The 16,356-nt window shown below is 36.3% G+C and overlaps 1 protein-coding gene across 2 annotated transcripts in view; it reads right to left on the reverse strand.

Annotated features, from left to right (window-relative positions):
• Positions 1–16,356, reverse strand: part of LOC120327266 (motile sperm domain-containing protein 2-like) — a 34,301-nt gene that overhangs the window by 4,503 nt on the left and 13,442 nt on the right. Inside the window, exons 6-16 of one of the 2 annotated variants that reach the window (XM_078119756.1) lie at positions 12,881–12,919; positions 12,040–12,164; positions 11,514–11,619; positions 10,072–10,330; positions 8,595–8,683; positions 7,805–7,900; positions 6,493–6,574; positions 4,193–4,368; positions 2,853–3,030; positions 2,229–2,292; positions 1,334–1,450 (exon numbers count right to left, since the gene is read on the reverse strand). In XM_078119756.1, coding sequence (XP_077975882.1) covers positions 1,334–1,450; positions 2,229–2,292; positions 2,853–3,030; positions 4,193–4,368; positions 6,493–6,574; positions 7,805–7,900; positions 8,595–8,683; positions 10,072–10,330; positions 11,514–11,619; positions 12,040–12,164; positions 12,881–12,919 — 1,331 coding nt within the window. The remainder of the gene's footprint in view (positions 1–1,333; positions 1,451–2,228; positions 2,293–2,852; positions 3,031–4,192; positions 4,369–6,492; positions 6,575–7,804; positions 7,901–8,594; positions 8,684–10,071; positions 10,331–11,513; positions 11,620–12,039; positions 12,165–12,880; positions 12,920–16,356) is intronic. The other variant, XM_078119757.1, reaches the window with a different exon arrangement.

A 16,356-nucleotide genomic window follows, 5' to 3' on the forward strand; every position in this document is an offset into this window, starting at 1 on the left:
AAGGGTCTTGCTGCACACTAAAACAAATGTATATTTCTATAACGTTTACCAAGGTCAGACTTCTTCAAGAGAAACGTTGCAAAATATACATTTGTGTTAGTGTGCTGCAAGACTCTTGAACTGAAAAGTAATTTTCACACTTGCTACAGCATCCTTGCAATATACGCATACAGAACCACCTGCGCAAAGGCGTAGAGCAAGAAAAGGTAGTCAGTTTCACATAACCCCAACAGTTATATTAAAGAAATTTTTAATTGTTATCACAAAAATATTGGGCGGAATTTTCCGGACATCTCGAAGCCGTTTTAGATCTTGCTGCAGTAGTACCCTTGCAGTCAGCGAATACAGAACTTTGATAAATAAGCACACAAGCCCGGGCTCACCAGCCGAAAATCATTCAAGCATAACGGTGCAACAAGTTACAGTTCTCAAAATGAACATAACTTTCCACAGATCACAAGGTAAAATGTATTCTCCAAAACATTTCTACGTGAAAATGGAAAACCCACTCACCAAAGAAAATGTAAGTGAAACCATTCATGCATAATATTACAGGGTACAAATAAAAAAAATCTCAATTCACTATGCTAAATTAAAAGCAATACATTCAAGCATAATATTACAGGGTACGAAATGAATAGAATTTCAATTCAGCTCTGCTAAATTAAAGCAATCCCATTCAAGCATAATATTACAGTAGGGCTCAATTCAGCACTACTAAAGTAAACGCAATCTGTTCAAGCATAATATTACAGCAGGGGTAGGCAACCTTTTATCACTCGCGGGTCAAAATTTAAAGGTCGCAAGTCATTGGCGGGCCACACACATTTTTAGAAAGTTAAAAACCGAACGGATGGCCAATGAATCACATTTTTTCACACAGGTTAGGAGTTAAACTTTAAACAGCGCACGAAGATTGACCATTTGAATATTTTCTAAATTATTGGCTCATTAAACGAATAATTGTGAATTATATACTTATTAGGTTATAATATAATTTAGTCTACACGTGTCTCACAATAACTTCTGTTACATAAAGAATTTAATCGTCAAAACAGCTGTTTTGTTCCTATAATGCCGGCTGGATTATATTGCTCCACAGGCCATAGGTTGCCGGCCCCTGCTATAATACCTATCTATGCACACTAATGACCTTCTCAAACTGTACAAAATCGAAAAGGAACTTGCGCAAAAGATCCATTACAGGCCCCTCTAATAAAAGCATTTCATTCAAGCATAATATTACAGGGTAAAAAATGAGAAGAATTTTCAATTCAGCTCTGCTAAATTAAAAGCAATCAGCCGTGAAGCGATGAATAAGCAAGCAATTCACCTTGTTAGTGAGCAAACCAATTTGTTGCTGAAGCTGTGATATTTCTGTACCACTAGATGGTGTTTTCTCACCCAATGAATGGAACTGACTTCCGGAGTCTTCGAGAATCACCGAGGCCTGTAAAAATGTAAGAAATTAAGCATGATTCAAGTGGCTGACAAACTTTTTGCAACTCTCCTAAAGTGTCCACGTTGAGTTGGGGACTGGAGCGGTAAAATCTTTTTATCATGTTTGGAGAGTTGTTTTGATTTATGATCGTATGGTTCTTCTGACCTTATATTGTTGTTAGTCGTCTCTTTGGTACTTCCGTAGTGTGTGTACCAAAATAGGGTTAGGCCATAATTTTATTCCAATTTTCCTCATTTTAGTCTATTACGAGTTCGGAGACCGTCAGTGTTAGCTAAGTGAGTATACCCCCTGCCCATAGGTTTCAGCCCCTTAACACAACTTGATGTAAAGTAGCGAATATTCCACTGTTTTGATGATTTTGCAAGGTATTTTTTTGTGGTTCTTGGTCGTTTTTCATGATTTTTCCTTGTTTTTGCAACGATTTGGTGGTTTTTCACTGTTTTTGCACAATTCTCACTTTTTTTTTCAAAGAGGGGGGTTTTAAAAGTTCTATCAGTGATCAATACTTTGAATGAGTACAAAAACGATAATTTCATTAGATAATTTCCTTCAATATCTTTTCCAAATAGCAAACATCTATTCCAAAGTGAAACGGCTTCCTTCACCATCAAGTCCATGCTTCCGAAAACAAATAACAACTAATCCCATACCTGACATGGAATGGTAACCGGATGAGAGGCAGTGATTCTCCGCCTTATTGGCTTTTCTCTTTCCCGGGATAGACATGTAAATTCAATCCTATCTCAACTATACATACTAATCATACCTGGGCAGAATCCTTGCTTTGTTGTCTGGTTAGAACTTTGGGGTCGTCAACTTTGACTCTGAGCCTGTGATAAAAGAAAGTGTTTGTATGATATTGGAGTTTTAGGGTTGAGATTTTGCGTTTTTGTGACATTAAAATCAAAGCCACACAAACAAGAGTTTCTAATCCTGTGGTTTTAGGCCTTTTTGGCGCCCAGAATCCCAATGATCATTTTAGATGCTCGAAGAACCCCTGCTCAATAGTTCAATTGTTTCAAGCAATAAACATAATTTGATCAACAATATGAAATTGTTTAATTCCTAAATATACACAGAAGAAAACCTAATACTGGCAAAACAAAATTGATCTTGAAAGTGTAGAAAGTTTAACAAGTAACGGAGGAAGAGGAAAGCCGATAAGACGACTTAATCATACTACAAACCACGACCTCTCATCCGGTTACAAGTCAAGTCCATGTCGGGTATGGGACTAGTTAGCCAGTTATTTGTTTTCAATAGCACAGACTTGATAACGGCAGCGAGTATTCAAGCAATCCTCTCGCAAATAATGATCTCACACGACATTTAACCTACGAACTCAAACAGTTATCCTTTCCTGAAGATAAATACAAATCCCCATTCCTACCTGTGTTCAAAGTGTGATGACTTGTCACTGTTCTGTTTCCAAAACTTTACGATTTCACCGTGAGTCAGCGACTTTCCATCCTCAACCGGTATCTGCTTGTACAGTAGAAGAAATCTATCCTTTGGCATCGCGGATTCATGGCCGGTTTCCAAATAAATTCGAATCTGGATCGATTCACCTTGAAATTGAAGGTCAAAAAGGTCATTTGTATGAAAGTCAACAAAAACAAGAGAGTATTTATTGACAAAAAAGTTGTATGTCACAGCTGAGGGTTCCATTACATTTGAACCCACGTACATTTGAACCCATGACAATTGCACCTGCATACTATTGCACCTATAAAAAAAATTTTGTTTTACAGATATTTGAACCCATACTAACCCTAACTCATCGGTTTCAGCACCTTCATATAGATTGAACCCGCGGATATAAACAATTGAAATCAATTGTACGCGGGTTCAAATGTACGGTCACCCAGTTGAGCATTAGATTGGTGGATGTACCATACATAAAAACTATGTTTTCATTATTTGCTCGATCTTCAAACAATCCTAGTTTTCTCACAACTGACACTCAGGCTTTTGTGCAGAGTAAATAGTTCATAATATGTGCATAAATATGTATCACATAATAAATGAGATAGCGATCAGAAACCGCCGACTTATCGATCAAGCGACATGTATCCTTCGCTCTGACTCAATAGCGACATCACATGTCCCATCACTAATTAATTAATACCTCGCTAATTACATAACATAATTCATCCAAAATCAATAGGCTTCTGGTCAGAGATATGATGAATGCACATGCAAAATTCGGAGTGAATTCTCGCTTTCGTGAGAAAGTGTCTAACAGACAGACAGACAAACAGACAAATACCTATCAACATACATAACAAGATTGATAACTAAACAATATTGGTAAATCTATGACAAATACCAGTAATATTTCTGTATTTCTTCAGCCCAAAAAGCACATATAATCCCTAGCTGGGAAATATTAGTTTAGACCTGACATTGGCAAACCGCGCCTCACAGTTTGTTAGGGTAATTCAAACTGATGCTGCCACATTCAAACTAAAACCACATTTTGATGTTTTAGCTAAAAATAGCTCAAGGAATTTGTTGAGGTTGCAATCAAATTTACTTTTGGCTATTGTAACACTACAAATATTGTTCATAAAATGTAACATTTACGTTACAGTTACATGGCCTGCCAGTCTAGATGGGCAAAATTGGCCCAAGGCCCAAAAACTTGGCCACCCCTGGTTTAGATCGTAATTTAAACTGGGAAGCCCTGATTTAGACTATAACATCTAATAATATTCAACCAAAATATACCTGGCGAGACCACTCCAACACTCGGCTTGACATGGTACCTCTCTGGTGACGTAGTTTTAACTTTGTAGGCCACGTACACTCGATCTTCGAAGTCAGTGGCTGGATTTGGATTTCGAATTCTCATGTAGCCTTCTAAGCGCTCTCCTTCAAGCTTGAAAGTCAGCTCAGATACAGGGCTTAAAATGAGTAAAATAGCTTTTTGAAATCATTTGAAATGCTTAGATGCAAAAATATTATCAAAATCATTATGTTTTTCAAAATATACAACCATGTGCCGCTTACACTAGCCATGGCTGATTTTAGCCCAGGGTATCTCAGCTTCTCCGGGACGAATTTTTGAATTTTGCAACAAATAATGACAATTAAAATCAATTATTCATTCAAAACTAATTTTTGGAAATACAACTGAAATCTGACAAATAACACACAAAACCAAAAAAACGAGACAATGATCACAGCCATGTTTTAACATCTGTCTGATCGAACGAAGTGTCTGAGCTGCTGCAAAAATTACAATTGTTTAGTTATCGTTGACTTTTTGCTGATTGGTGATAGTCACGAAATTAAAAAGAAATTGATACTCTTGGAAACATTCATTTAGAATATGCTTAATACTTAACATTTGTAAATATTATTTTAAAGTCCAGTACAGTGAATTATTTGTTTTTGGCCGTCCGTGGTATGTATAGTTCTTACGATTTTTGGTGTTTTTTTCGCGTTTTTTTAACGTTTTCATAAGTTTTTGGTATATTTTCATGGTTTTTGACATCTGATATTTAAAATATTATTTTAAAATCCAGAACAGTGAATTATTTGAGTTCCGCCGTCCCTGGTAAGTCCACTGATAAGGGTTTGAAACAGCTCATTGTGTTGCGTGGTTTACCAAGCTAATATTTGTCTGTTTGCTTTATAGTTTTAACGACTTAATGAATTTCTAATAAACTTCTCTGCTGGGCAAACATTGCAGGTTCTTATCAGATTGTTCGCTCCTCGTTAACATTTTAATGAGTATTGCTGACAATGTAAATTCAACACAGTAAAAGATTTTTATTCAACACTTATTGTTAAGATAAATAAGAATAGCATTTTCTCTTTCCACAAAATAGAGACTATATTTGTAAGCTTTCGTTGGATCATAGTCAAATTTTTTCAGACACAACAAGATATTACATTCTTCGCTGTTTATTAAGCCATAATATAAAGTCTGAAGTTGGACTACGACACAACTAAATCTCACAAATATACTTGGTATTTCATTGAAAGTGATTATATTATTCTTTTTTATCATTTATCTTTATAATACTATCTCGTTCAAGCATTTTTGTGGCAATGGTCACATACGGATCCGCAATAGAAAGTAAACAAGGAGAAAGGACGTGCAGTTCAGTACACAATATCCTAGTACACTTATTATTAACGCAGTATAAAAGTATATTTATTGAATGTCCATAACAATAACCAAAGTAACCCTCAAGACGGGGATGTCTAACCCGTGGGCCGCATGCGGCCCACAAGAAGAATTCGTGCGGCCCACATAATGTTTCATATAAATACGGACATATAAATATATTTAACATAAAAATTCCCTGGAAGGATATCTAATCTTACTAGAATTTAGGCTATAATTTCACGCGACTTCGACATAAGAAAAGCATTGTTGGACGCCACAGAACATGATTTTACAGAGGGCCACTCAAGTTTTCCATCCATTGTGAAGTCATCAAGGTTGAAGTCAGAAAATATTGCTGACTTTATTTTTTTTCTTCTGTTTTTTTACGGCAATGTATGTGCATTTTGCACGAAAGTTGAGTTGAATTTCATGATATCATAGGAGTACGCTGACGAGCAAAATTTGACAAGCTAGTCAGTTACATTGTGCGGTATCAAAACTACCAGTTGATATTAAATAGTTGAGCAATGACAATTGAAGGCAAGTTTTGCACTTTTTACGTCTATGTATGTGCATTTTGCATGAAAGTTGAGTTGAATTTCATGGTCTTTGTGTTCATCTTGTGTTCAGAAATCTGCAAAATTGTTGTGCAATCCAGGCGTTTGATTTTGCGACGCTGAAATTCTAACATAAATCGGAATTGAGTTGGGCCCGCATTGAATTACCCCATGACAAAGTGGCCCGTGATACTAAAAAGGTTGGACATGCCTGCCTTAAGATACATCGACAGAAATGAGCCCTTAACTACAGAAAACATATGACCACTTTAACTGATTGGTCATGATCAGTCATTTGTAACAAAAAAATATCAAATCAGTATTTATTGTCACACAACCTGTCATCTACCCACCTCATAACCAGTTGGTTACCAAGTAATATTTCATCGGTTTCCACTTTAATTCTGCTGTCAATTCGAGGCAAAGCATCGTTTCCTGGAAATGTAAAGTATAGTTATAAATAGGTAGATTAGAGCAGGCTAGGGCTATTCTACTGGCGGACCATGGTCTGAATCTGGACCTTTTTTAATAAGGGTTTCGCCAGTATAATCCAGGGGGTTCCGGTTTGAGTCCGAGACTATATCAGGGCTACTCAACTATTTTCATCAAAGTTAGTACACAAAATTTAAAAATTACCGTGGTCCGGTCATTCCAAGGATATATTTTTAGTTATGCAAATTTCAAATGCATCGTTTGACAAAACACGAGAGCAATGCTCGATATCGCGCTTCGGTGTCGGTATGACAAGGTTTCAGTTGTGAAACCATGGGTGTGAGATGACGCGCGTGTGAAATATATATGGAATATCTACAAGCTAATGTCTAAAAATCTGTGAACAATATATTCAATGAGCCACTGAAACTTCAATTTTTACGCCGCCATTGACATCTTGTTGATAAGTCAATGTTAGCTGAGTAAACAAGTGAGTCGATCCTCCGTATATTACAATGACAATTTTTCCTCAGTGGTTAAGCAAAAAATGCATTACGCCACGATCATGAAATTATAAGAAACGATGCATTCAAAGACAAAGAATGTGGTAATCAAAAATGGGCGCTGCAGAAGTATGTGTACCAATAGGGAGGTAACTAATTTTGTTCGCCTACCTTACATCTAGTTGTGTAAAGGAACTGAAACCTATGGGCAGGGGGTATATCAGGGTGGTCCAAGATTGAGAGCTCCGTTGGCCACAATAGTGCCAAGAACTTCGCTTGTTTAACTTCGCTAGTTGCCTCAGCAAGCCATAACACTAGTCAATTCAGTGACATTAGTGATGCAACAATATGTCAAAAGATATTTTGGTTAATTTTATGACAAAACAACACAAAATGCGATTTTTTGATTCCTCTCCGAATGCGACGCAGGCCACAGATAATGAATTGGCGGGCCACATGTGGCCCGCGGGCCTGGGTTTGGACCACCCTGGGGTATATGATTCACTTGTCTATCACAAACAGTCCCAGAACTGGTAATAGAACTAAAATAAGGAAACTCGGAATAACATCATGACACATACTATGGGAGTACCGGGAAACGAAATGTTCCCATTGCTATGAAGTAAACCAACTAGATTCAGTTATAGAATATAGCCAATTTGTGATAAAAATTCCTACACAGAAAATTAAAGTGTTCCTACTGTTGCGAAAATACCTTCAATACACTTACTTGATTCATCCATTCCTTTAACACTCTGGAATGATACATTGGACGCATGTTTCTCTAGTTTTCCGTCTGTTGTATTGGGTCGTTGGGGCTTCACTTCTGTGAAAAGTTGGAAGTTTTTAGGGATGCTTACAACCATTGCTGTGAAAAAGGTTCACAGGTTCCCATTCTAGTAGATTATTTTATGCAAGAGGATTGCCGGATTCTTTTAACTGTTGTATTTGGTCATTATTGTATACCAGTTCAACATTACCAAAGCACAAAAGTGAGCGGTGAAGGAAATGAAGAGGCAGAAGATAACTCAACACTGCCACGGAAAGAGCTAGATGGATGGGATTTCACAAACTAAAACATTGTTTCTCAAATGGTGGGGCGTAGACACGAAGGGGTGTAGACTATTTTCCGAGGGGGGCGTGAAGCAAATTAGGAATAAAAATATTTGTCAGATTTGATCCTGCCTGCATTAGTATATTCACATTTCTTCATTTTGGATATTTAAGTCCCCTCAAAATATTTTCAACGCATTTTTTGAATGAAAACATACTTACGGCCCTGTTATCTGTTAACTGTATCTTGTTGTTAGCTCGTTTTTTTTGAGGTTGGGCGCTGCATTTTTAATTAGCTCTACGCACCCCCCCCCCCCCCCTTGTGGGGCACGCCCAATCGTTCGAAAACCACTGAGCTAGATGGAAAGAAATTTCACTAGCTAGAAGTACTTGGGAAAAAATTTCATTGACAAGCGAGCACACTTTATGGAAGAGAACTAGCAAAGATATTCAGAACAAGAACTAACTTTCTGATTCTGCTATTTGTCCATTTGATTGCTGTTCTTGGCCTGAAGATTTCTTCAGAGAGGGATCTTGCTTGATCGGAGTTGATGTTCTGTGAAAAGATGAAATTGATTGTTCGAGTTTGATTGACTAGGACTCAAGGATTATTGAACTGGGCCCTTGGTCCGAATCCGGACCTTCCGGGTATTCGATTCGAACCGCTCCTAATTTTTTATTTTGGATCATCAGCCTCAATTTGAAAGTTTTCTTTTCTAAAATCACTTTTATAGATTTAAATATATATGAAAAGAAATATAACGCCATTATAATAAACAATCTTGATTAGCTAATAATCATTAGTCGGCCGAGGAAGTGCGTGTTTGAGAATGCCGGAATATAATTTCTGGAAAGATCGAACCCAATTATTTTTGAAGTTTAGTAGGCGGATCTTCGGTAAAAATAGTTGAGTAGCCCTGCCCTTGGCAATAGGTTCTCAGAGTGCTCCATACAGAATACAGGGCTTCATTAGAGAAACCTAGGGACTCCACGAGCAATTTGTTTACTTATTGAAATACTGAATATTTTTTAAATACAAAGCAACAAATACATCCGAGTAATTGAATAAAGTAATTTTAGTTCACTCAGAAACATTATTCAATAAGTTACAATGTGTTTTTTTGTTTTTATTTTCATGAATTTGTTGTTGGGGCTCCGAAAATAATAGTCAACTGGCTCTATAGCACTGAATGTTTGAGATACCCTGCTCTAGAGGAGCCAATGTCGTCACTGGGTACTATTCGAGATGACAATATTAATTTAAAGTAATTTGATATTTTTAATTCTTCGACTGCAATGAATTTATTCTTTTACTTTCATTCGTTAACTTTTTCTCTATCAAATTTGGCAATAAAAGTACAGTATTTTCTTGCATAATATAAGCCGAAATTAAAAATCAAAAATAAAATTGCCAAACTAAGAGGTCGGCTGACAGGCGTCGGATATAATTCAGCTTATGCGTGCATAACTCTTGATCACAATAAAAATTTGGCTTATATGCACATGACTCTGGTCGCACTAAAAATTCAGCTTATACACACACAACTCTGATCACAATAAAAATTTTGCTTGTACGCGCATAACTCTGATCGCACTCAAACAAAATGATATAATGCCAACCTTTTTTTCAATAGCTATAACTCATACAGCGTGTTACGATGTCGTTTTAGGAGCAAAACTTTGGCGATTCTGTTCGGTAACGGTTCATAGTAGTTCTTTACAGTCTCACAAAAGAAGTGTTCAAGCGGGTAAAGCGTAAAAACAAAAAAGTATAGAAATGCAACTTTTAGAACTGCGATTGACTTTTGATGATTTGCTGCTGCTATTTTCTGTTTCATTCATTTTATTATTTTGTTCCCGACAAACAAGTTCATTTTAACCAAAGTTACCGGTATGCTAGAACAGGTTAGGAACACCTCACTATACAAGCACTTAAACACAAACCTCATGTCCATATCGGTGGAGCTCTTAGTTACAGGAAGTTGTGGTTCCCCATTTTCAGCATACACCACTTTCTTCTCTACAGGTGGGTTTTTGGCTAGCTTCTTAACCGGCATAATTTTCCTAACATTTGTGGTGGATGAAGATTCATCAGTATTATGGTTGTTGTTATTGAAATCTCCATTGTCTGGTGATCGCTCTTGCGTAACCTCCCCATTTACAAGAGGAACAGCATCAGTAGTTGTTGATGGACCAGGTTTTTCTAAAAATTGAAGAAATTTTCCTGAATGGTAATGTATGTTAGGGCTGTAGTCAGTTGGTACATGAAACAACAATCATGAAACCATGGGCAATATGAGCTATCTGGTCTAGGGGTTATCGGGTTGGGCTGGTGTTCAATAGGCTTAGTGTTCAAATCCCGCTGGGCTTTTCAGAACAATTGAGATGGAATTTCATAACAGTAAACCCAGACTGATAGATGGAGTTATCTGGTTTAGGGGATATAAGGTTGGGCTGGTGGCAACTGGCAATTTTAGGACAAGCAGTCGGCCACTCCAAGAGGTAGCCTACTGAACTGTATTGAATTATGTAACGGTAACTGAAATTGATAAAAAGGATTTTTTATGGCAGCGTTTGGCAAAATTTCTGCCACATTAAATTTTACAATTATTACATAGCCCTATTTTTTGTGTTGATCCAGACTAATGAACTAATGGAAGTAGGAAAATGACATGCGCATTATTCACGCTAATTACTACAGAACAAACACTGTACTACAGTTGTTATGAAATTAAAGAGCCTTTATCGAGACACATCACATATTTTACACAGATCAGAAGTTGAAATTTCAGACATTAAATAACTGATGAACACTGCGACGACTCGTGGACTCAAGTCATCAAAATAAAACAACATTAATTGGGACACTTGTTGCTGCATTACGATTAATAGCTTTTCGACATCAGGTGACGCACTGGACGAAGCCAAGATTAAAACACTTTCAAAATGGGCATCACTGATCCGAGTTCTCAGTTTGTTCTTCCTAATGTTCATTTTCGAAAATAATTGTTCGCACACATATGTACTTCCAGGCATCGATGTGAATTTTTTCGCATGGTTTGTCAAATTTGGATAGAGTTTTCCTTCAAGAAATTACTTTTCATAAAAATCAAGCAGTGACACATATCTCGAATAAAAAATGGATTTTATTGCATTACATGCATTATTGATCCTATGGCATGCATTGTTTGCGTCACACAAAGACAGGTATAGGCTTTGCAACACAGAGAGGGTCACACAATTCCTTCTTGGGGATGTTTTAAATAATTAACGACCCGAAACCCTGAAGCAACCAAGCACAATCAAGTCCTAAGTAAATCAAAATTGCTTTTATTTTATTGAAAACAATATTCAACAAACGGATAACAATCTGGACAAGTGTTCACCTTCAGCTTTTTCTTCTTTCTTTTTGAAGTTATTTGGATCATTTTTAAAGTCGTGATCTTGGCCTAAATCGTCTGGGAACGGTGGGAAGGAATAGGTCCAGTCGACCTGTCAAAAAAATTGAAAATTGCGAAGAAACAGATATATGGACAAGTTGGTCAAATGGATGTCATATTAAAGTGTTTCCAAAGGAGAAACATGGTGTTCCATTATACTTGGAAAAAATTTGAATATAATAAAGTCCTGTATCAGGCCCACTTGCGTATGCTGAAATTACGACTACTATTTTAGGGATGTAAATTTCTGTTGAAAATAACGCAATAATGACCAAAATTGTAACATTGTGCTTCTTATATAAACGTTAGCCTAAATGTTATAAATTTAACTGTTTTTATTAAATAGTTTTTCATATAAAGTTTTGAGACTTCAGCCCAGTAACCAAGTCTATTAAATGTAACTCGCCCACTTAAAGAAGTGATTGTACACCCCCGTGTCACACCCTCTTGTCTAATATAATAGTATTACTACCGTGCCAGCCATCGACTTCGGAAGTTGATCAGGTGAAATATATTTTTTCAAATCTTTTCGACTGCAGAAAACAGTTTTGCTACGTTGTTCTTCGCTCATCCACTGCTTCACTATGTTCCAGATTGCTAGAAAAAGCAAAATTAATTTTAAGAATTCTGTGAATTTCAGATGTTTCATGTTTAGAATAAATGTCTCAACCTTGGCTGAAGTATAAAACCTTGCATATAGCTTTTTGCAAGCAGTGACAGAGCTTAGATCGATACTCCCTTAGTGTGTGTCCCAGGTTAGGGTTATGCCTTCGGTAATTTCATTCTGATTTTTCTTATTTTAGTTCTATTACGAGTTCGGGCACTGTCTTTGCTAGCTGAGTGAATATATCCCTGCCAATAGGCTTCAGTCCCTTTACACAACTTGATGTAAAATAGGCGAACAAAATTAGTTACCTCCATATTGGTACACACACTACTGGAGAACCCTTCTATCAGTACAATTACCACCTTTAGTAAAAAGTTCGGGAGCTTCTATCTAGCTGAGAGCTCTCCAGCATGGCGCTCCAGAAGTGTGTGTACCAATATGGAGGTAACTAATTTTGTTCGCCTACGTTACATCAAGTTGTATAAAGGGATGAAATGAGTAGGGGGTTCATCCATTATTCACTTGGCTAACACAGACAGTCCCCGAACTCGTAATAGACTTAAATAAGGAAAACCGGAATAAAATTATGGCCTAACCCTAACCTGGTACACACACTACGGGAGTACCCTTTTCACTTCTAGATGAGGGTTCTGGACCCTGGTCTGAGCAAACTTAAAAATAAATGTAAAATGAAGAAACCACTCACCATTCATAATCCAAGGCATATCAAGAATGATGATTTTTTCTGAAATAAAAAAAATCTTATTCAGCGAAAAGTCTCAAAAGTTGACATAACCCTTTATATCAGCGTTCCCAAAAGATGCACCTAGTGCGTCGCGAATAATGACAGATTTTTTGTTTGGCACAAATGAGCCATTTCCCCATTTATTCACATGTTTACAAACTTGAAAAATCATAAAGTACACATTGAAGAAAACAAAATTTGAGTTTTATTTAAAAGCAGCATTTTCTTACAGTGGGTGCTACGTGTGAGTTCTTTTTAATAATAATTCGACGCTACACGAACAAAAAATTTGGAAACCGCTTCTTTCAACAATAACAACCCTGCAAAACAATCCCTAAGTAATATTGTTCTAGCAGAATAGTGAAAATTTGAAATTAAAAGCCTGTCGCACTAACTGCTGGGATATTTCACAATCACAATATCGAGAATATCGGTCGGAGACTGAAGACTTATCGATCGAAACTGCGGTTTCGATTCATGACTCTATAGTGACACCGCGTGTCCCATCACTAATTAATTAATAACTCGCTAATTATATGACATAATTCATCCAAAATCAATAGGCTTCTGTTCCGAGATATGATGAATGCACATGCAAAATTTGGAGCAGATTCAACCTCGCCTTCAAGAGATATCGCGTTCATCTAACAGACAGACAAACAGAGATACAGACAAATATCTATCAACATACTTACAAATCTTAAGATCGATAAGTAATAACAACACTGCCAAACCCCACTACCTTTAGTTATGAGTTCCTTAGTATTAATAGAGTATTGAAACCAGTTTAAACAGTATAAACTAGGCTATCACATGACATGTATTATTGTCATCATTAATCAATTTGGATTATAAGGGATGCCTGCTGTGACATCCTTATTTATAATATTTGTCTTTTTGTCGTTCTAGGAATCAAATGGTGCAAATCCTTTAAAGCGCAATTTATGATTAGACACAGGTCGCACTGAAATGAATACATTTTGTCTGTAACATTTTTTTCTTTGTTATTCTATTATGTTTCCCTACATCCTTATTTTTGGCAGCCCTGGTTACGAGGAAACCATGCTGTGTTTTAGTGCTATAAATCAGATTAATTTTAATCTGATACAAATGTAAAGAAAAAGTGGGTGCTTCTGCAGTATGTGAACCAAGATGGCGGACACCGAAACGTAGTATGTGTACCAGGATAGGGTTAGGCCATAATTTTATTCCGATTTTCCTCATTTTAGTTCTATTACGAGTTTAGAGACTAGCCAAGTGACTCCCATAGTATTTGCACCTGAAATTATGGCCTAACCCTAACCTGGTACACATACTATGTTCCTGCGTCCGCCATCTTGGTTCACAGACTTCGGGAGTACCATGAAGTGCACATATGGTTTGTGTTGCCAAATTATTGTTGTTGTTCTTATTCATTCTGCGCAAGTAACGACCTTCTAGCCATTATTTTCATCTTTAAGTAATTTATTTTTTGTAATTTGTAATTTCTCATTAGATTGAATTGTCTGCTGTTTTGACATTATTTAATTATGCTTTGTGTTTTTGACATCTTAGGTTGATTTATAAGGTTCACCGGTCTACAAAATTTTTTGGAAATTTTACCAGTCCGCAAACTAAAAATGTTGAAAACTACTGAGTTAGACAGTCAGTCATTCAAAGCGAGCGTTAATATAAAATAAAGATATTACGTAAGATACCACAAACTACTAGTCGTGCTAGACACGATATCCTTGTATTATTAGAGATAAGGGACTGTGGTTGCGTATGTTTGAAGATTATGAAACAAAATTTTGTATAACACAGACAGAAAGACATTATCAGATAAATCCAGCGGCACGTCTTTTATGATGTAACAATATTGTTTGTTATTTCATTTTATTTAATATTTTAAGTCATCCAACACATATTTTGACAACCTTGACAACATCTCACCTTACAAACGAACTTAACACATAAAATAAGATAAGATCCCAATATTATGACAGTTCATGCAATGTTGGTTTAAATAAATTATGATTTTAACGCTAAATTGCTTTTGATATTTAGATGAATAAATACTTTAATTCATCATACCAGGAGACGAACTTTTGATTTATTTTAATAGTTTTGAACCGAAATATTACGACATGGATTGCCACGTTCTGTAATGCAGTGATCACCAAAGTGTGGGTCGTGACCACAAGTTGGGTCGCATTAAATATTTCGGGGGTCGCCAAGTGTCCGGCGTTGTATATGGAAATTTTTGTATTTTTTATTATTCCTTTGCATGCATTCTATTTAGGCGTTGAAAATATGTCAAGTCACACTTTGAAAAGGCTATGTTTCAAGTGCACAAAAATAAGATTTTACTATGATTAGATTTTTTTCTTGTCTGTCATATTCATATACCTTGGGGTCACGAGTGCTTATCATACATCATAATATTTAAATTAGGGTCGCGTCTTAAAAAGTTGTCAAACAGGATTCTGCAAGTTTGTGTTCAAATCCGAGTGTCGAGCGCGCGGAAAGGGAAGATGATGAAACGGTATACTTTATGATGAACTATTATCACCCTGTTACAATTCCTGATTATCTCAAGCAACAAACCTTTTTTTTTTAATTTGCTCAAAGCTATGTCACATGCTCTCACTCAGAAATAGGAGACTCATCTCTGAGCGAAGTTACACACACTCACTCAAAAATAAAGGAGACTCATCTCTGAGCAAAGTTACGGGCACTCACTCAGAAGTGAAGAAGACTCATTCATCTATGAGCAAAATTACAGGCACTCACTCAGAAGTAAATTAAACTCATCTCTGAGTGAAGATACAAGTAACCACACACACATGGTGTAATATTAGTTGCAAGATTCAAAATGCCGAAATATGCAAATGAGTGAGAGGCTGACCTGTGTAGCCTGGTTTACTCTTGTCATCATTAAAATAAAACACGGCAAGACCGCACTTTTGCAGTAATTCGGAAACATGTTTTGCACATGAATCATGAAGTTATATTTTCGAATATTCGAATTTTAAAAAAAATTTTTTAAAACATCAAGATTATTTCATACCAGATAAGGCTGGTTTTCTTTATTTATACATTATTTATCATGATTATACAAGTTCTGTCTCGGGTATGAACTCATAATAAACACCTGTCAGACTTTGTTTAATGTCATTAATAAACATTTTAAGGGCTAAATCAGATTACATGAACTCATGATACGGGACTTCAAGGTCTGGGGTAATAAACATTTGGATTGGTTTATTTGGTCCCGTTCATAAACAAGATCAAAAACACAAACTTGAAATCTAGTGTCACCATGAAAAAATGAGGAATTGTGGATACATCGAAGATGCATTTAAATGTTCTTTTTATTTGAGTTTTAATTTTTTACTGTTTTCAAAGTCAGAATGTATTGGCCTTGTCATAATGAATTAAAAACAATAACTTCTTGG

The sequence above is a fragment of the Styela clava genome, chromosome 14 (assembly GCF_964204865.1).
Source record: "Styela clava chromosome 14, kaStyClav1.hap1.2, whole genome shotgun sequence".
NCBI classification, from domain to species: domain Eukaryota; kingdom Metazoa; phylum Chordata; class Ascidiacea; order Stolidobranchia; family Styelidae; genus Styela; species Styela clava.